Raw genomic sequence first — 20169 nt, 5'->3', positions numbered from 1 at the left:
AGCACAAAACTTTCTGAGTCACATTTTCATCTCTCAGTTCAGCCTCAGCCCACTCTGCCCTCCATTTGTAAAGCTGATCAGCGCGCGCGCACACACACACACACACACACACACACACACACACACACACACACTCCTCTTGTTCCACTTCAGTCCAGCTGATCTGCGCTCCCTCTCGCCGCCTCGCATGTTTACCTGCATAATTAAATTGCTGGAGGACAATAATGGAGGAGAAAGCTTTGCATCATTCATGTAAAGTATCGCTGCTGAAACTTCCTGCCTCCACATCAACCACTTTCCGTCGATCCAATCCGTCATTCTCAGGTTCTTCTCCAACAGAATCCGTCTGAGGTGCATCATTACCCAGACGGCAGCGAGGCGGTTTGCATGGACCTCATTTAAAATCAAACAATTCAATTACCAACAGCCTGGAGGAACTCAATACCTGCACACAAAGTTAGTTCAGGGAAACTTAATGGCACTGGAGCTGGAATGGCTTCTGCATTTGAGAAGTGGAAACGTCTAGACCTGAAGTCAGCACTATTAGGCCTAACAAGCCGCAGGAAAGAAGGATGAGACGACTAGAAATGGAAAGAGGGAGGGACGGAGGGAGGGAGAGCTACTCATCAGGGCGAGCGGCGCGGACCGATGGAGACCGGCAGTGACAGCGTGGCGAGTCGAGATCTGCTGACTCAACCGTCGCTTTGAGAAGGAAACGCCTCAGCTGCGTTTCATGATGTGTTAAAGTTGCTTTTTGTAGTTTGTCCATTTCATGATCGCTTCTCTGTCTGCAGACACAAGATCTGAAGTGACGCCTGGATGAAACGGCAGGCCTTTAAAGCCAGCTAACTGCTAACAGCTAGCAGCTAGTTAGCAGCTAACAGCTCGCAGCTAACAGCGTGTTCAGGTTTGGGTTTGATCAGATCCAGAAGCAGGTCGCCATGGTGATCTGGTCGTCACGGTGACCAGGTAATCACTCTTAGCAGGTAACAACTTTACCAAACATCCAGAAACTGACCCCATAATTCTGACCCTGAACTGGACAGGAGGAACATTTCCTGTGTTCATTCTGAATATCGACACTCAGCCAATAATTTAAAATAAATCTGGACCTCCAGGCCTCCCAGTGGCCTGAACTGGTTTATACTGGGCCAACTGGGGCTGCAGAAACAACAAACTTCTCTCCTGTGAAACCTTTCAGTTTATTAGAGCAACTAAAACTCGTTGTAACCGTTTTGTTTTGCCAGTTTGGTAATAAATACAGAAGCAGGATCTCATTAAAGTCGTGAAGTTCCTCATTAAATCCAAAATGTTCCCATTTAAACAGGAAAGGTTGAAACAGTAAAATGGAAACACCTTGCCAGATGCTTTGAGTGAGAAGATGAAGTTCAGCAATCATAAAACACTTAATCTGCAAGAAATTAAGAAACTTTCTCTGTTAAACGAGTTTTATCTCATTATAAGAAGAAAGTTTCTCATGTTAACGATCTGCTGCTGCTTTAGGCATTTCCCCTGCGACACTTAAACGCCTCATCTTGTAAACCAGATTCCTCATTTCAGGAAGTAAAAAACAACTCTGATATGTTTCATATCCATCACTGTTCAAATCACCTCCTGTGTTACTCTTGTTCCTACATGACACATTATATTTCAGTTAATAAACATTATGTTTCAGTTAATAAACATTATGTTTCAGTTAATAAACATTATGTTTCAGTTAATAAACACTGTTTTTTCAGAGCAGAAAAATCTCCAACTTTAAATGTTCAATTAGCAAATAAATGGAGGAATCTGAGTCACATTTAAAGAAAAAGTTAATGGCAGGACAATTAAAATACGATCACTGAACGATGCATAAGAGGATTAAAAATAACATTTCTGTTCATCAGAGTATCAACTGAAGAAAACGAGTTAAAATGTACAAAATACCCAAAACCACCAATAAAACACATTTCTGTTCAGATCATTTTAGCGTTTAAACCGCCTCTGGTGTACTGAGCCGAGTTCGGACCGGTCCCCTTGCCTTCATCTTCTCTGCCGTAAATGAACAGAGAAATGACAGAGCAGCTCTGTAGTCACAGGCTCTGCAGCAGACTCGGTCTCCTCGGTTTGGACACGTCCGCCTGCAGCCTCATGCGTCACACTGAGAGGAAACCTGCAGGTTCATGGACTTAATGCTTCGTGTTCTGCAGAAGTTAGTGGAGCTGAACGTCCGGCTTATGGATCCAAATGTCAGAGGAGCGACGGTCTGTTCAAATGTGTCTGTATTTCAGCTCCAGCCAAGCAGGAACGGTTTGACCTGGTGTTCATTTCCTTTAAAGACTTAAAGGTCCAGTGAAACACATTCCTCATATTTCAGCCTAAAATTGCAGTAAATTTATTTGCAGTAAGAATAAGTGGAGTAAACGTTAAAACATAACGCGACATCTGCAATGTTCATGCATGGTTGGTGTAATTAGTAGTGAGATTTGACTGCAAACTACAAATATCAGAGGGCTTTCACTGAAAACATTTCAAAATATTTATATAATATTTTCTATTCAAAACGGTGCTTTTCTTGATTTAACCCCATTAGAAATTTTTTCAATAAATAAAATAATGAAAAAAGGTGATTTATGCACCACTTCCAGAAAAAGGTGCATAAATAACTAATATGCAGCGATTCTGACCAACAACAGGATCTGAGCAGCAATGTGCCACAGGAGTGGTGCTGCAGCAGCAGCTGCAGCAGCAGTGCTGGTCAGCTCTGGCCTGCTGCTGAATCCCACTGAGCTTCCGGGTCGGTGGGTGAATTATTCACTCCAGCCTTGTGAATAAAATGAAGATTCATTAATTAGCTCCTCTGGAATCAACAACCCAAAACAAAAACATCTGTGTGATGGATTTCTGTTACATTATTTATGAACTTAGCAATAATCCCCACTTCATAAAGACAGAGGGAGAGCTCTTTGTCTTTACTCTGCATGTGAAGCAGCTGCTTCTGCTCAGAGTTCAGTAAACATGCAGAATGAATGATCCGGTTTGTGAATCCTAACACCATAAAGCCGTCGCTCCACATTTGCTTCAGGTTCACTAACATCACCAGCATCCAGTCAGACTCCAACATCCTCCATCACCGGCTCCACCTGTAAAATTCATCCTTGCTGCTGCGCTTCCGTCCAGGTTTGTCGCTGAGAGCCAGCGGCTGTCGCCTGCAGCGCCGAAATAAACGAGAAGGAGAGATTCAGAAACTGCTGCAGACCAACTTCCTGCCACAGCTCTGCTGGAACCCTTAGATATATTTACACTGCTTGTGTCAAAGTTGGTTTTCTAGAAATTCAATCTGCAGAATAACTCCTGCATGTCAAAGAAACTTCATCATTTCTACTGACCTTCTTCTTCTCAGACTCCACGTTAAATTCACATCTAAAGCCCGATTCAGCGTCGAGTTGATCAGCTGCTAATTTATTTGCATACATTAAGGGAAAAGACTCCCATACCATTTAATTACTGATGCACCGATCAATGGGCCAATAATCAGAGCTGCTCAGTGATCTGTGGACCAATGGAAAGATCAAATAGTGGAACCGAAAGGATTCTTTCTTCCTCATTCATTAAGAACATCAATACTGAAAACTCCCACTTTGTTAAAAGCATCAGCAGCACTTTGTCTGATGCTGCCTCTGTCTGAACCTGCAGCACATTCTTCTTTCATTTTATGGCCAATTAACCGTAACGAAGGCAAAGTTTAGGTGTTACAGTCCTTAGAAAGAAAATCTGTCTGAACCAAAACCAGGATCTGTAATCAGAACTCAAAGAAAAACAGGAACTGGTTTCATCCAGTAAAACCTGATCAGTGCGTCACGTTTCTCTAAAACTAAAAAACTTTCTTCAAATCAGTTTGTGAGTCACAGACTGCATCGTTCCCACCCGTCTGGTTTATTCCACTTCAATCCAACTCCAGTCCGTTTGTCTGTAAACACCGGTTTGGTTGTTGAGGTGTGAACGCTGATTGACCTCTGACCTCTGGTCCTCCAAACATCGGTCTGGGTTCAGTTGAAGTGAACTCGGGTTCGGTTTGAACACCAAGCGGACCAAAGACCGCTCCAAAAGCAGGAAGTGGACTACAGTGCAGGGCATTCTGGGAAAGTCCAACCAAAGCTAACATGCTAGCCTAGCGCTAGGAGCAGAAATGGCTCCTGGTCTTTAGCCTAAAGAGAAATCCTCCAACTGCTAAAATCTGACGCCTCCATCTTGTTTCCATCTGGTGAAGAAGGAAGTTGCTCTCAGTGTCTTCAGTGGTTCTTGGTGCAGCGCCCCCACAGGCCAGGAGCGGAACAACCCACATATGGAAGCTGTCACAGGTTTGATTCCCGGCATGGTGACCTCTGCTGCATTCCTTCCCCCTTCTCTCATTACCCACTTTCCTGTCAATTGACCATCAACTAAAGGCCAGCAGAGCCAATACAAGGAATATTAGTGCCATGTTGTGGTAGATCCGGTTTCCCAACCACCGTTTGTCGGAGCAATCAAAAACCCTGAACTGCACCACTAAATGAGCATTTCTGGCCTAAACCCCCGTAACTAAACGAGTGTAAATACAGAACAAATGATCTAATCAGGACTTTCCTTCATCTCATGCTACACCATGCAGACACTTTGTGCTGATGAAGATTCAAACAGGTCAACATGTCTAATTACCTTTCATAGCAGAGCAGTTAGCTTTACTTACAGATTGATTCAGATAATAATTGTTTGACCACTGTGGGGCGCCAACAGAAATCCTGCTGTTGGTCTGGAAATCATTAAGAACAAAAACCAAAATGATTCTGAATCATTTTAAATAAAGTCTTTAGCTGCTGGCGGGTTCTCAGGCAGGCTGCTTTTATTTGGTGCTTACTTTTATTACTTTTTCTTCACACACCGTCAGGTTTGTGTTTCTTGCCGGTTCATTAAGAGAGAATCAATCAGTCCCTCCTTTACTCTGTGAGCTTTAAATCTTCCATTTAATCTGCAAATGTTTCATCATTTGACGTGAGCAGGCTTGTTTTTGTCTGCAGCTGTAGGTTTGTTCATCTGCAGCAAATGGAAAGTTTGATGTTCAGAGAAAGTGTTGCCTCGTCTTCTGGGTAAATCGTTTTTCTAAAAGAAAAGACCTGAGTTATGTTATGGTTGAATTCATATTGTGGTCTTAAATACTTTCAGTGATTTCTGTGAGGATTTGGTTTTGTGGATGTTTCTAGATTATCGAGTCTCTGTGTTGTTGCGTCTTCCCCTCGACCGTCTGACCGTCTCTCCTGACTACCTCCCGGTGTATTTAATGCCGCCGATCCGTGTCGGGTCCTTGTTGTGTTGGACTGCGTCTCGTCTACGCTGCCCGTTTGTTTTGCGTATTGTTCTCCAGTTGCTACCAGTCTGAGCTCCTGGCCCCACTGCCTGGATTTTGTGTTTATCTTCATTAAAACCATCAATTTCACCACAGCCTGGGTCCACCGCGTGTCATCCTCACCACCAACAAGCATTTCATTACAGTTTTTCCCCATTTAAAGATAATTTTGCTGAGATTAGAAACAGTCAAATGATCTGGTTCTCATTTTTCACCAGACGCAAAATAAAAACGATTAAAACCTTAATCAGCATCTTTGCAGTCAGTCTGACCCGAAGGACCCAGAGCATCACAACACACAGCCGGTGATTTGATGGTAAAGAAATAAAGTTCAGCCTGTATAAACTTCAGTAACATCCTGTAACAGTCATAATTGTGTAGTATCTCTTTAAGACTCCCTAGCATCCCTGATGATGTCACATGTAAGCGCCACTGCTTCTCTGTAGAGAGCGTGGGAGAAACGTGCTACAGTAGGATCCCTGGGCTGAGACGGACATGTAGCTCTCTGAATGTTTATCTTGGACTCTGCTTAGTTCATGTATGAATGTATAGCAGCCGTTCAACCGGGCTTGTAAGGTTGGTGAAGAGCATTTTATTAAAGGACGACACTGGAGTTCTCAGTACCAGTGTGGTTGTGAGTTACTAACCGTCCAGTCGAGTTTACCGCCTCCTCTCCTCCCTTAAACAAACCCAAACCGATACAATCCATAAAAAATCATCTTCACTGCCGTCTTACCGCAGCGACAGCATGCTCTTACCGTTCGTCATTTCACATTTCCAACCCAAAGCTTAGTGTCACTTTGCAGCAGCAATAAGACGAATTCGCTCCAGATTTAATCTAAACATCATTCATGCTGAAAAAAATCTGCTAAAGTCCAAATCCAGCTGCGCTTTCATGGTGCATTCAGGTACAATTCGTACACTCCAACCTCCAAATATCCAAACAACTTTAAATATTTCTTACTTGTTAGAACATTTTAATTCAGTAATTAACAAACTTTGAGCATTTTCAAATGGTTTCCATGTCACCAAGTTTGTCTGTTTAATCAAATAAAATCTGATTCTTTTCAGAAAGTTTTTAAAATCTGTTGGCCACTTCTGAATAAATAAATTACAGATTTCAGTTTGTTTGTCTTGACTGAAGCGCGCTGAAACCTTAGCACCGCGGTTCACACTGAACCGGGATCGCTGAGCCGCATTTCACCTCTGATATAAAACTTGTTTAATTTTGCAGTCATTTGTTCAAAAAGCAAATCCCAGATCAAACGGATGAAGTCAGATAGTTATAAGCTTTGTTACATTGAGGCAAGATGTTCCTGGAAAGAAGATGGAGGTGAACTGACTAAACAAAAACTCAAGAATCAAAAAGAAAATTTTACTTTAAAGAAAAGCTGGAAATCACCACAAAAGACTCCAATGATCCAAACTACAGCGGGGGAACAAATCAGTCGCTCAGGTTCTCGGCTCCGACGCTGGGCCACATTCAGTCATGACACAGACGGCAAACGGACCGGACAGAGAGAAGCGGCGCAGGGGAGCAGGAAAGGTGAACGTCTGCTGTGAGGTCAGAGGTGAAGCTTCAGCAGACGGCTGAAACACGCAGGAGCGCAGAGAAAGATCCATCAGAAACGGTGATTCTGGTCGGGCCTGAAACGACTTCGATTCAGGAAAGTGATCTGCTTCAAAGCCAGAATATCCTGTAATAAACAGTTAAACTAAACGCTCCGAGGTCTGGGCCGGAAGGTCGTGTTGCATAACAACGCTCTCACTTCCCCCAACGCCTGCTACGCTGCTAGCAATGCATGCTAAGCTAAGTGCTACTTTTAGCTCTGGAGGCAGATGTAGAGAACAAGTGCCAGGAAATTACAAAACGGTTAAAAGTGTGGAACCTAAGAGGCTCAGCGCAGTTAGCATCCCAGCAGCGCGTCCGCCATGTTGGAGCAGCTGGACAGAAAAAACCCGATGAGTTCATCAAACCCGCCCGTTGCTGCCAACAGGCATCACTTATGTTCACTTTGCCAAATATGTTCACCCAAAGCTTGAGGAGTTTCGACAGAACCTGATTAATCACCAGAATAACTGATAATCAATAGAATAGTTGGCTACTATAGTAATGGTTCGCTGCAGCCTGACTTCTCCTTGTGCGGTTCTGGACATCAGAATGGGCCACGGCTGTTTGTCTCTTTCTAAGCTCTGCTAACACGAGCGCAAAAGGTCGGCGATGTTGAATCAGGTCAGCCGGGTCAAACGCGTCGGGTTTCCGTCCCGACAAGATAAGCAGGTTTAAATCAAAAACAACGAGACAAACAGATCAGATTCAACATGATGACCTGCTGATGAGGTCAGAGCGAAAATACAAACCTGTTCATCGTTAAACTGCACGGCCAATATGTATGTCAAATCATTTATTAATCCTCTGCACTTTAAAAGGTTGTTACATATTTCAACACAAATCACTTGGTCAGGGCAGGTCAGTTTAGGAAATACAGTTAGGTATAAATTATTCAATAAACTAATATAAAGCATAAAGCAGCAAACACAAACAATTGCTGATGGGCTTTGATCTTCATTTTATTGAATCAGTCCACAGATTAATGTGTTCATAAAACATGTAGCTGCTGATGAGCCACAAAATGCTTCATCATCACCTTTCCACACATCAACGCTGCAGCATCAGCATCACCGCTCGGCGTTCAGATATGTGGAAAATCAAACCTCTGAAACAGACGATCCAGTGATGTGGTTCCACCCAAAGGCAACTCAAATGTTAGGGAGGGAATCTGACACCAACTCCATGTGGTTAAAACTGGGATGGACTGGAGACACCCTGGGATAAGGGCGTAAGAAGATCTCAATAAATAAACTTTGGGTTTTACACCCGATTGCTCAAAGCTGACCGAGAACAGAAACTAGTTAAACACATCAGAGAATCACGACTTGCATTGGGAAGTGATCCAGAAATATCATGGTGCATATAAGCACATGCAAGCAAACGCACGCACACACACACACACACACACACACGCACACACACACACACACAGTCTCCTCGGCCTCCTGAGGGTGCAGCTCCCACATCACCCAGCATGTCCACCACAATTAGCATAGCAGCGGCTCATTAGAGCTCGTTATTCAGATAAAATCTTAATTGACCTTCGCAGCTCAGAGTCTCTTTCTCTTAGATTCCTTTAAGTCTGGAGCTTTTTGCTGAAATAACTCCTCATGTTTCTGTTAAAACTGTCTCCATGTCAACGAGCACTTAACTTTACAACCTGACATGATGAGCAGCTTCTCACATTTAGAGATCAGGATGGAAAGAGTTAATTAGATGTTTAAAGTTTCAGGTGATGGACTCTTTAATCAGAACATGGGTCCAAATCTGCAGAGCAGAACCGATCCCTCTGGTAAAAAACAAGCAAATTGATTTTAAGGTGAAATTTTCTCTTCACCGAATTTTTCTTCAAGACACTTTATTGATCAAATATCAAGTATAGAACAGATGACTGGATGTCGAAGCATTCACAGTGATTCATGGTGGACAACATGGCTACATTTAGCGCCTTAGCATTAGCTTCAGCTAAATGCCATGCTGGCTAATGCTTGGGTAGCGCATTAGCGTTAGCTGACCTAACGTCTATGGTTAGTGCTTTAGGGTTAGCGGAGCTAGCTTTTCAGCTAGCAGTGCCCTCTGGGGCAGAGTAAAGCAATCTGAGCGGACCGACCCGGATCAGAACCGATCAGAACCAATGCCCAGTGATTCTGCGTGTGAACGGGACCGACCCGGATCAGAACCGATCAGAACCGATGCCCAGTGGTTCTGCGTGTGAACGGGACCGACCCGGATCAGAACCGATCAGAACCGATGCCCAGTGGTTCTGCGTGTGAACGGGACCGACCCGGATCAGAACCGATGCCCAGTGGTTCTGCGTGTGAACGGGACCGACCCGGATCAGAACCGATGCCCAGTGGTTCTGCGTGTGAACGGGACCGACCCGGATCAGAACCGATGCCCAGTGGTTCTGCGTGTGAACGGGACCGACCCGGATCAGAACCGATGCCCAGTGGTTCTGCGTGTGAACGGGACCGACCCGGATCAGAACCGATGCCCAGTGGTTCTGCGTGTGAACGGGACCGACCCGGATCAGAACCGATGCCCAGTGGTTCTGCGTGTGAACGGGACCGACCCGGATCAGAACCGATGCCCAGTGGTTCTGCGTGTGAACGGGACCGACCCGGATCAGAACCGATGCCCAGTGGTTCTGCGTGTGAACGGGACCGACCCGGATCAGAACCGATGCCCAGTGGTTCTGCGTGTGAACGGGACCGACCCGGATCGTCCCTCCCGGTCTGTCTGGGTTTGGCTCCGTGTGACAAGCTGGAGACGGATCAGAGAAGCTGTGCAGGATGAGCGTCTCCTGGCTGGCAGCGCGCCCAGGGCAGAGTCACCTCTCCAATTAGTCCAGCAGCAGAACCGGGCCCTGCTGATCCATCCTCACTTCCTCTCTGAAAACTTTCTGACTTTCTGCTTCATGACAGATTTCAGTTGTAACTTGAAATGTTTAACATCTCAAACTTAAAGTCCATCTTAAAACTGAAGACACTACAAAGAGTTTCTACCAACAATAACACGGTGGGTTTATTGCTCCCTCACTGATCAGGCTAACACCTTCCAGTAGCTGATTCTCCTTGCAGGTGAGGTTTGCCGGGTCCGTCAGCAGGCACAAGCTTTCCTCCTAATGAGCGAGCCTGCGGTGTTTTAAACTTCCTGCATGGTTTTCCTCTGATCAGGGCTGATCAGAGCAGAACAGAAGCAGGAGAGGAGAAACTCCTCTCACTTCCACAGAGACGAAATAATGAGCAGCAAACCTGCAGGACCGGCTGCCTTCACTTCACCAACTCTACACCGCCAGCAGGACTTACTACAACCAATAACTTTACATGTTTATTAGAAAGTCATTTAATGGAAAATGGAAAACTGATGCATATTTTGCTGAAGGTGAAAACAACAAAGGAACTGATGCAACTGAAGCCTTTAAACAAAAAACACTTTTTTATCTACAGCTGGCATTAAATGTTTTATTAAAGCCATTTCTATTAAACATTTAAAGTTGATTCGTCCAATCAGCTGCAGCGAAGCAGAGCCGCCAGTCACCGACTGGCTGCATGTTCAGGAAAAAACTAACTAAAGTTCTGCTTTGGTCTCAGGAACCAACCAGGCCTGTTGCAATAAGCAAGAAATAAAATAATCGCAGAATAGATTAAAACAGGCTCAAAAGTTTCCATTTGCATGGTTTTTAATTTTTGGGTTTTGGATGGTAAAAGTTTTCAGTCTGCTGTTTTGGTCTCAGCTAAACCGTTTTCTTCACAGAGGCTTCAAAATACATTCTGTTGTTTCTGTTTTGTTTGTTTTGGATGATTTAAAAGTCTTTCAGTGTTAAATGTTCATTAGAAAGTGTTCCTGCATGATTTTACCACCAACATTAATTACTTGAAAATGGTTTTAACGGAGCATCCCAGAGAGAGCGCCCCCTGTCTGCAGACAGCTTCCATGAACGTTTTCATTCCCATCAAGGAATTTTCAGTCTTTGGAGTTATTTAGCGAAGAATCGTAAAAATACCCAGAATTCCTCAGTGACAGATAGATTCATTCAAAAACTAGACAGTGGAGGTGGACTAGTTAAAGTAAAACACCAACATTTCTGCATAAAACATCATGAACTGACCAATCACAGCCCGCCTCTCAGCGTTCTGGACTGCACAGATTATTGGCTCCGCCCACTGGCGGCGTCAGTTTTCGGCGCTCCGCCGGATCTCTGAACGTTTTCAGTTTGTGTCGCTGCGTTGTTGTCGTCCTCCTGTTAGCTTCATCATGTAGCCACTGTTACATAGCAGCTCAGCTGCAGCTCCTGAAATAATTCATTAAATGCAGAGTTTTGTTTCTGTTCAGACCTAAAGGCCACCAGTCCTCCTGCGCCTTATCAGACACCCAGCAGGCCAAACACTGACTCATGAAAACAACCTTGCCCATTTGAAAGGTAATTATAAAACTTATCTTTATATTAGAAAAGTGTTTTGCTCTCTTCTGGGAGTCTGAACGCCAGCGAGTGGAATGATTATCTGAACAAATACTCCCTGTGAGGCCTTGTTTTGCTGCTTCATTTGACTTGCTAATGAAACGTTCAGCTATCAGGAGCTTTAATTAAAAACAGCCTGTTTGCTGTTTGGTCTCTGATTCATCCGCCGCTCCGCTCCTCACGTTCCCTAAACCGGACCCAAACCCATCCGGACCGGGACCAGCAGGTGGAGCGGTCCGGTAGAACGGCTGATCCTCGATTCTTCCTCTCCCTCACAAAACGCTGGATAATCTCACGACCTCGTCGATCTGCTCTTCACTCTGCTGCAGCTAAACAGTTTAAGATCCAACTAAAACTGAGCTTTTCTTTTTCACCGTTTTTACCTTCGATGTCTGAGGTTTAGTATCGGCAGACAGAGAGAAACACACTGAACCGACTTAAAACGTTCATTTATTTAAACGGAAATGTGCTGAACTTTAAATTTATTGATAACGATGCACCATTACAGCTCACTTAGTCATACAAAGTTCAGTTTGGTGTCAATCAACTCTGATACTTTTGCTGCAAAAATGTTCACTGACCAAATTTGTTAGAGTTGGGTAATGTAAGGGAGCTGGTTGACCACAAGGGGGCGCCTGCAGACCACCAGCTTAATTTACTCCTTACCTCTGAATGTAGCTGGTAGAGCGCAGTAGAAGCCGGATGGGGCCGCCTGTGGTCCGGGGGCCACCTGGACCCCAAAGATAGCAAAAGCTATCTTCGAAGATAGCTTTTGCTATCTTCAAAGCAAAAGCAGCACAAATGGAGCAGATAAACCAAATTCTTTTGATTTGAAGAAGGTGGAGGTTTTATTAACATCATTAAAATGATAACTGCACAAACGTTTGACACCAGTTTGTTAGATGTGAAGAAGGCAGGGGCCCGACGGCACTCAGGGTGTTACTCAGCTCAAACTTCCTGCTAAATGACCCAGCAGTTCTCTCCAAACATCTTCAGCGTCTTTAGTTCCCACATCATCAGCAGCTGCTCAGCTTCGCTGCACCGAGCCTTTCGACCGGCCCCATCCGGCCCCTGCTGCGCTGTGTGATAAGACAGGACAGCTAATGTGGCCCCCGGACCAGAGGCGGCCCCATCCGGCTTCTACTGCGCTCTACCAGCTACATTCAGAGGTAAGGAGTAAATTAAGCTGGTGGTCTGCAGGCGCCCCCTTGTGGTCAGTACTGCATCGACCGTTTAAATGCCGTGACATGAGCTCAAAGTGTAGTTAGCTTTCCAAAGGATTGCGTTTAAAAACACTAATATGAGCGGCTGAAGGCTGCTCACTCAAAGGAAAAGCTGAAGGAATCTATGAAAGAAAACAAATTCAGGATCTTCATAACCGGAGGAATTCATGTCATGTCAGAAACAGTTTCCAGTTTCTCAGAGCGAGTTGCTACACTTTTATTGTTTTTAGAATACTATTAAAATACATCAGATGCCACAGACATGCAGATGTAGGCCTGCTGTGCTCAGTGCAATTTGACATGAGCAGCGCCGGGCCCCGCGCTGATTAACTGCATCTTAAAACCTGAAACTAAATAATTATTCTCATCAGGCTTTCTGTCAAAGCAAATCATGTCAGTTTTTCTTTCATTACGTTTCTAAATTATAAATAGGCCTAAAATGTTATTATTGCACAGTGAAGAACTTCTTCTTTGATTTTTATGTTTTCTATCACTGAAAAGCTTAAAATCATTTCCAGAATCTGTAAATGACTCAAAACGGCACCAAGTTGTTGATGTTTTAATCGTGACCAGTCACATTTACAACACAGCCCCGCCCTTCTCCTGGGACGAACAAAGACGACGACACCATGAGACTAATATTTCCAGATGGATGGCAGACAGAATATTGCATCTTTTCTGCTGCTCTTCCATATTTTCTATCATAATTTCTCCACATCAAGATGTGGAGAAAAGGATTGATGGAACTTCACCTTCAGAGATCAGACTCGACTTATTATTCTACTCACCACAAAAAAACTAAGAGAAAAATGCATTAGCGTGGGATTTAACATGAATATGCATCAATGCCGAGTAACTTTTCTGCTCCTTGCAGATGAAGCAAAACTCTCTCAAACCGGATTTAAATATGATCCCAGCTTCCTCCACAGACCAAACGTAAAAACCTAATTTATGTTTTTAATAAAGCCGATCACGTGTTACCAGCTTCCATCACTCAGATTGTTCCTGTACGCGACAATCTGATAAAACCTGACATGAATTTCCTGTTTTGTTTCGCTAAGTTTCACATCTGTAAAATAAAACAAAGTCTGCTCCAGTAAAACTGAAGCTCTCTTCCTGATTCTTTGATGTTTCCATGATGTCACACAGGAACCCAGAAAGTTTGATTGTTGCCTTAAAATACGTCCCCAGGTTTTCCTCCTGTTAACCAATCAGAACCCTGCAAAGCCATGACATCATCGTCTTGTGACTCTGCTCCGTCTTTTCAAACCTCCAGTCGGTTCTGATAGAGGTTTCTTCCTGCTACAAGAAGTTTTTCCTCTCCACTGTCGCCACATGCATGCTCGGTATGGGGCTGGAAAGTCAACAACTCAACGAAAGCCATTGTCTGCTGTCGCCCCCTGCTGGTTCAGGAGGACTGAATGCTGCTGGTCAACGACTAAAAGCTCTGCTGGGTTTCCGTAGATAAAAACTTTTTAAAATAGTTAAAATAATACATAACTTGAAATGAATTTTTTTTTGGCAAAGTGCCTCAAGACAACATTTGTTGTGAACTGAACTGAAATTAAAACAACATGAAACTGATCCCATTTGTTTTGTTCCGTTATAGTTTTACTAATAAAGTTTCACATCCTGGATGTTTACAGCAGTGTATTTTAAAATCACTATTATAAACATTTGTGTAAAAATAATGAATAAATAAAACTGTCAGCTGCCAGTGTAAACTGTTCACACAGCACCCTCTCCTGGCCAGCTGTGGGACTACAACCTGTAATGTGATACGATATTTTAGAGACCATAATTTAATTTTCCAAACAGAGAAGACATCTGGCCCAGTTCAGAAACACTTTAATCATTCTGTTTACTTAAAGAAGACTTTTGATTTTTACATATTTAAAGTCTTCCTTCGATTTGAGGTTTCAAAGAATAGATTAAAAATAAAGTCCAGGATTTCACAAATCATCTAATACAAAAATTACTAAAATCTCTGGAAATAAATAACAGGAATAATTACTGTATTAGAAAACCAGCTCAGTTTTTAAGTCATACTGGGCAGAAATTACACAAAAATTGGAAATTGTATTCTGGGAAAATAAGTATTGTTTTCTTTCAACGTATCAAAAAGCAGCAAACTCACAAAGAAACTTTAAAATGTTACCAGACAATTTAATGCTTATTGGGAGGAAAAAGCACTTTAGGAGTTGTTTTACTACAACTGATGATTATTTTATAAATTGATTATTCTTCTGATTTATCAATTATTCAGATAAAAAAAAATCACATTCTGTTGATTTTTCATTTAACCACTTACGGTGTTTTCAACAATATTAGAATCACATTAAAAGATAATAATTTAAATTGTTTTTTAAATAATAAAATAAACATGTTAAGCCTTCCTGGAGCATATGGTTGATGATATAGCAGACGAATCTGCAGTCAGAAAACTGCCTTTTTTAGAGCCTGTAACCTGCAGTTAGCAATCAATTAGATTAGTTGACAATAACTGCAGTAGTCGATTAACCTGATTAATCATGATGGTTCTATTTACCACCCTGTGCTTTTTACTGTGGATCCTCCACCTGCTGTGACTCAGAAACATGTAGAGTTTGCTGCAGTGAGACCTCTTGTTTCTGCACCAGCTTTGTTATTCTGATGTCATTTTCTTTTTGATGAATCTGTTGTTGCATTTAAGGAGAAATGAAGTGAATACCCTATATTGTGACCAGAAGTCATTTTTACCCTGTTCTAATATATATATTACTCCTGTAAATATTGGTATTATAGTGTTATATTGAAATAAATTGATTTTCAAAATTGTTTAGAGCTTGGTTTTTAAATTTATGTTATTCAACTGTGTAAATATTTTTCATTTTAGTCTTTAAAATACCAGAATATATACATAACCTTATATTATTTGTTTGTCTGATGACATAATTTTAAATATCAAATGAAATGTTACTCAGTTCTTGAGTCGCCTTTTTACCAAAAACCATTTAACTCAGTCATTTCTTGAACGGATTCTTTCCTAAATTTGTGCCCATTAGTCCCCTGAAAAATGAAAAAGCTGAGATTTTCATCAGTCAGTGAACGCACCCTGATCTCCCTGGACAGACTGGGAAAAGTGGACTGGTCCGGGGAAAAGAAGGCCTAGAACACCGAGAAGTGATCTGCAGTTTTTAAATGATCTGCAGTTTTTAAATGATCTGCAGTTTTTAAATGATCTGCAGTTTTTAAATGATCTGCATTTTTTAAATGATCTATATTTTGTGTTTTTGAGGTGATCTGTGGTGCCAAAGCGTCTTCCTGTGGTCGTACCTGTCAGCCGGTGCTGCTTGGTGCTGACCCGGTTGGAGCTGTGGACGGAGCAGCAGAGGTGCAGCATGGCGAACATGGTGACAATCATCACCACACTCTGAAGCAGCAGCGTCACCTCGAACTGCTTCCCTATCCTGCAACAGAAACGCATCATAACTGAGCCGCAGATTCATACGGGGCTTTTGTCAGTTTTAATAGCTTCTCTTCTCTACCAGAAGAATATCCGCAGGATGTTGGCTACGAGCAGGACCAGGCACACCCTGGTGGAGAAGCCCTCGGTGTTGCTGCTCCTCTGGATCTCCTGGTACTGCGGGACGTAAGGCAGGGCGCCGCCGAACACCATGACGACGGACGCCAGCAGGGACAGCAGCGTCCAGGAGCCGTCTGCGTCCTCCGCCTGGATGAACACCTCGGCCTCCATCGCTCCGATCGGCGCTCAGCGTGTCCACAGGTCCTGAAGGAGGAACGAAGGAGGATTCCAGATGTTATTTCTAACTGGTGTGGAATGAACAAACTGGATTAAATACATTAAACAGGTTCAATTTAAACAAAGATTTATTGATTAAAAAAAAATAGAGAAATAGATGAGCAGGGAGCAAAACCACTGATGCAACCACAGCTTTTGTTTGTGAGCATAAAGTTAATCCAGAAAACATGCTATTTTAGATGTTTTGAGTTGGGATAGTCATTTATCATGATAAGAATTTGTTGAGATAAATTCCAGTTAATGGTTTTAAAACCCCTAAAAGCTGTCTGTACTATCAGGATTATAAGTTTTTCTATTTTCTATGTTGTTTGTTTATGGAGTACCAATAAATATCAATAAGTTTGAAAATAAGATTGACTGCATTGACTGTGTGGAGTTCAGTGGCACAAATCACACTTCTTCATGTGACTGGTGTCCTAAAGAAACATTACAAATGATTTTGTTTTTCCAGGAGTGTCTATGACAGAGTTACATAAAAACTATAAATATGTCTTATTATTGATAAATAGATGAGGTCAGTAATTAATGAATCACATCCTTAATCGACAAAATAAGCAACATCTAATTCAAAAACCATTTTGCTGCCATTTAAATAAACACATGAGCTCAACATAAAAGATGAGAACAGGTTTAATCTGTTCAACCATCAGATTAGATTAAAGTGTTTTTCAGTGGAAATAATTACTCTAAAAAGCCAGAAACATTCTCTCTTTGGCTTTATTTCTCAGGAGCATGAACTAATTGTTGATTAAATTGAACAGCATTTATCTGCATTTACGGCTTGATGGGAGGTCAGGTGATCCTAACAGTTAAACCACATGAATAAAATAACGTTTCTGAAATGATCACTAACACTGTCTTTCTAAAAAATTACTGATATTTCCCTAAAACGAGCCCAACAAAATGATCCCTTCATCCCATTTATTTATTTGTGTCTATCTACGAGTATGATTTCTCTTTAAAGTGTCATTTATATTTATATTAATGCTTATTCAAACTCATCATTCAAGGATTCAAGATAGTCAAACAATATTCTACTGAAAGCACAACAGGAAACGGCATAAATCGAAACATTTTAAATTTCTTTTGCTTATATTCATCCTCGCTGACGCTGCTCAACCATTTTCCTACTCACGTCTATTTTTGCGAGTTGTTCCGGCGGACGTTTAAAAAAAGGCGCAGGTGTTTTCCGTCTCTAGGCAACCGTGACGTCAGCGCCTGTCGGCAGCGACGGTCCGTAGCGGATCGGGGATTCGTTCGTCCCGCCATGACAGTTTTACTGGCCTCAACATTTCCTGTGTCTCAGCGACGTTTGGCTGACATAAAAAGACGTTTCAGTATTTTACAAGGCAGCCCAGCCGTAAACCCCGCACGTTTTACATATTAAGTGAACGAGGTAACATAGCGCAACCAAGCTAACTTTAGACGCTAGCGCCCACATGCGCCAGAAGCTATATGGAAAACGTTAAGCTTACTGTGAAATTTATTTATCCCAAGCCGATTGTAACTTTGTATTCATATTACATGACCTGTCTTTAAAAATTGTCAGCGGGGTGAGCCATCAGGTTCCGTTTACTCAACGTTTTATCCACCAGGTTTAAATCCATATTTACCATCGTCTCCCTCAACAATTCAGTTGCTCTAAAATGGTTTTAGGCTCTTCAGAATAAGTCCATTGATCCTTCCTGGGTTTGTGTCCGCCACATACCTGAAATCTCCCGTTGTTTCCGGGAAACTGATGTATTTTACCTCCCTCTCCCGCCGTGCTCCCATGTTTCCCGTAAATATCCCGTATTGTGCCCCCGCCCTCACGTTAGCTTCTCTCTCTCCCCGGGTTTACGGTAGTCTAATTACGTTACTCCCCCTCTCCGTTACAGGACAGGAGGAAACCTGAGACGGGCCTGGCCTGCACTGCCTGCTTATTTTAGGTTTCAACATCAGCCTGGAGATATGAAGGGCTTACTGCGCTTCAGCTGCTGCACAGAGCGGCTCCAGGTTGAATCCAATAAAAATGTTCTTTAACCCGGACTGGACGGAAACATCAAGGCTCTGTGGTTTTATTTTACCTCTAAAGTTATGGAGAACTTTAATGTGCGGCTGTAAAGAGGAAGATTTAAAAAGATAACGATGCAAAGCTGCAGCATGGATTTAAATCACCGAGTTTATAAAGTTAAATATTAGACAGGAGTTGAACAGCCCGGTTGGTTTCTGTGAGAATAAGCCCAGCAGGGGAGCTGGACTGGACCGATCAGAACAGGCTGGGTCAGGTAACCAAAGCATAGTTTAAAAGGGAAGGGCCAACATGCCCGAACCTCTTCCAACACAGAACCAACAGACACCAAAACACGAACATCAAATTATTTCTTATTACTCGGGTCAGCCGGGTCTGAAATCCTCTGAAGTTCATAATTTCTCCAAACTGTAGAAGATTGTGGGAACTTTGAGTCAGCAGCTCCACTCACCTTCCTCCTCATCCACCTTCCTGCGGTCTGGAACCACCGAACCGGATCCTCTCTGCTGCTCCAACTTTCAAATCTCAACTCTCAAACCGGAGTGGCGAGCGCGCGACCCGACGCACACAGGCGCGCGCTCACACGGTCATCGCTCCGAAAAGTTTTTAATCTTTTAATTTCTCGGTCTGAAATAATTTTTGAAGCAGTTTTTAGGAGGAGGGATTAAAAGAAAAATAAACACCTTAATTACAAGATGTTCTTCAGGCTGGAGGGATCAACAAAACAAGAGGAATCATGTTCCCTTTCCAAATCTCCGTCTTAAACACAGACATACACGAGTAGATGCCACCAACTAGCTGCCATATTGTGAGTGGCAGTGTCGTCTTAGGCATATAAAAGACATCTGCCTAAGGCGATCAAAGCGACGGTATAATGAACATAAAAAAGGAGTACACTTCACCCCCCCAAAAAAAACAAACTTTTTTTTTTTATTTCACACATTTTCAAGAAAGAAGGAAGAAACTGTCTCATGTTGGAAAGTAATAAATTTGCTAGAAAAACCTCAGTATTTGAGATCAATGTCACAAATTTTGAAGGAAAAAATGAACAAATTATCCAGTGATGGAAAGTTGCAAATTTACAAGAAAAAACGTTTAGATTATGTCACATGTTTTCCAGAAAAAATGCTAGGAAATGTTTTATTGCTAAAAAGTTGATGCAGATCTTGCAAAATAACCACTTAAATCTTGGAGGACTTCTGGTCTTTTTGTCAGAAATATCTGACTTAAAATATCAAACTTCATTTCTTTCTTGAAAAGTTTAAATGTCAGAAAAGTATACCTCTAGTCCAGGGGTGCTTAAGTCCAGTCTTCGAGAGCTACCATCCTGTAACTTTTAGAAGTATTCAACACACCGGGATCAGCTCTAAACAGGCCTGGTAACAAGCCATTCATTTGATTCAGGTGTGATGGAGCAGGGATGCATCTGCAAGTTGCAGGATGGTAGCTCTGGAGGACTGAACTTGAGCACCCCTGCCCTAATCATTTTTTTTAAGGCAAATATGTGTAATTAAACTAAACATTTGAAGGTGCTGGTGGAAATTTACTCTAACTACACAGAAATACCATGTAATTCACATTTGTGTTCCCAACTGAACTTACTTTGATTTTACAGGAAAACTTGCCACTCATAACATGTCGGACTCGCTGACGTACCATTTGTGAGGAGGAATGCAGCATCTACTGTATCATTT

General features: G+C 42.5%; 1 protein-coding gene across 4 annotated transcripts in view; it reads right to left on the bottom strand.

The window, feature by feature from the left end:
* Positions 1 to 19815, bottom strand: part of LOC106918848 (solute carrier family 66 member 2) — a 30789-nt gene extending 10974 nt beyond the window's left edge. The window contains exons 1-3 of one of the 4 annotated variants that reach the window (XM_014988892.2): positions 19758 to 19815; positions 16190 to 16431; positions 15978 to 16111 (exon numbers count right to left, since the gene is read on the bottom strand). In XM_014988892.2, the coding sequence (XP_014844378.2) occupies positions 15978 to 16111; positions 16190 to 16398 (343 nt within the window). In that variant the 5' untranslated portion in view covers positions 16399 to 16431; positions 19758 to 19815. Of the gene's footprint in view, positions 1 to 15977; positions 16112 to 16189; positions 16432 to 18077; positions 18188 to 18835; positions 18860 to 18926; positions 19202 to 19757 lie in introns of those variants that run through there. The other 3 variants (XM_014988891.2, XM_088006100.1, XM_088006098.1) reach the window with 3 other exon arrangements.
* Positions 19816 to 20169: the final 354 nt, after the last annotated feature.

This window comes from Poecilia mexicana, unplaced genomic scaffold, assembly GCF_051168715.1.
Source record: "Poecilia mexicana isolate PSO_F unplaced genomic scaffold, ASM5116871v1 scaffold_6, whole genome shotgun sequence".
Taxonomy (NCBI): Eukaryota; Metazoa; Chordata; class Actinopteri; order Cyprinodontiformes; family Poeciliidae; genus Poecilia; species Poecilia mexicana.
The sequence above is the reverse complement of the archived record's forward strand: the minus strand, read 5'-3'. Positions and strand labels throughout refer to the sequence as shown.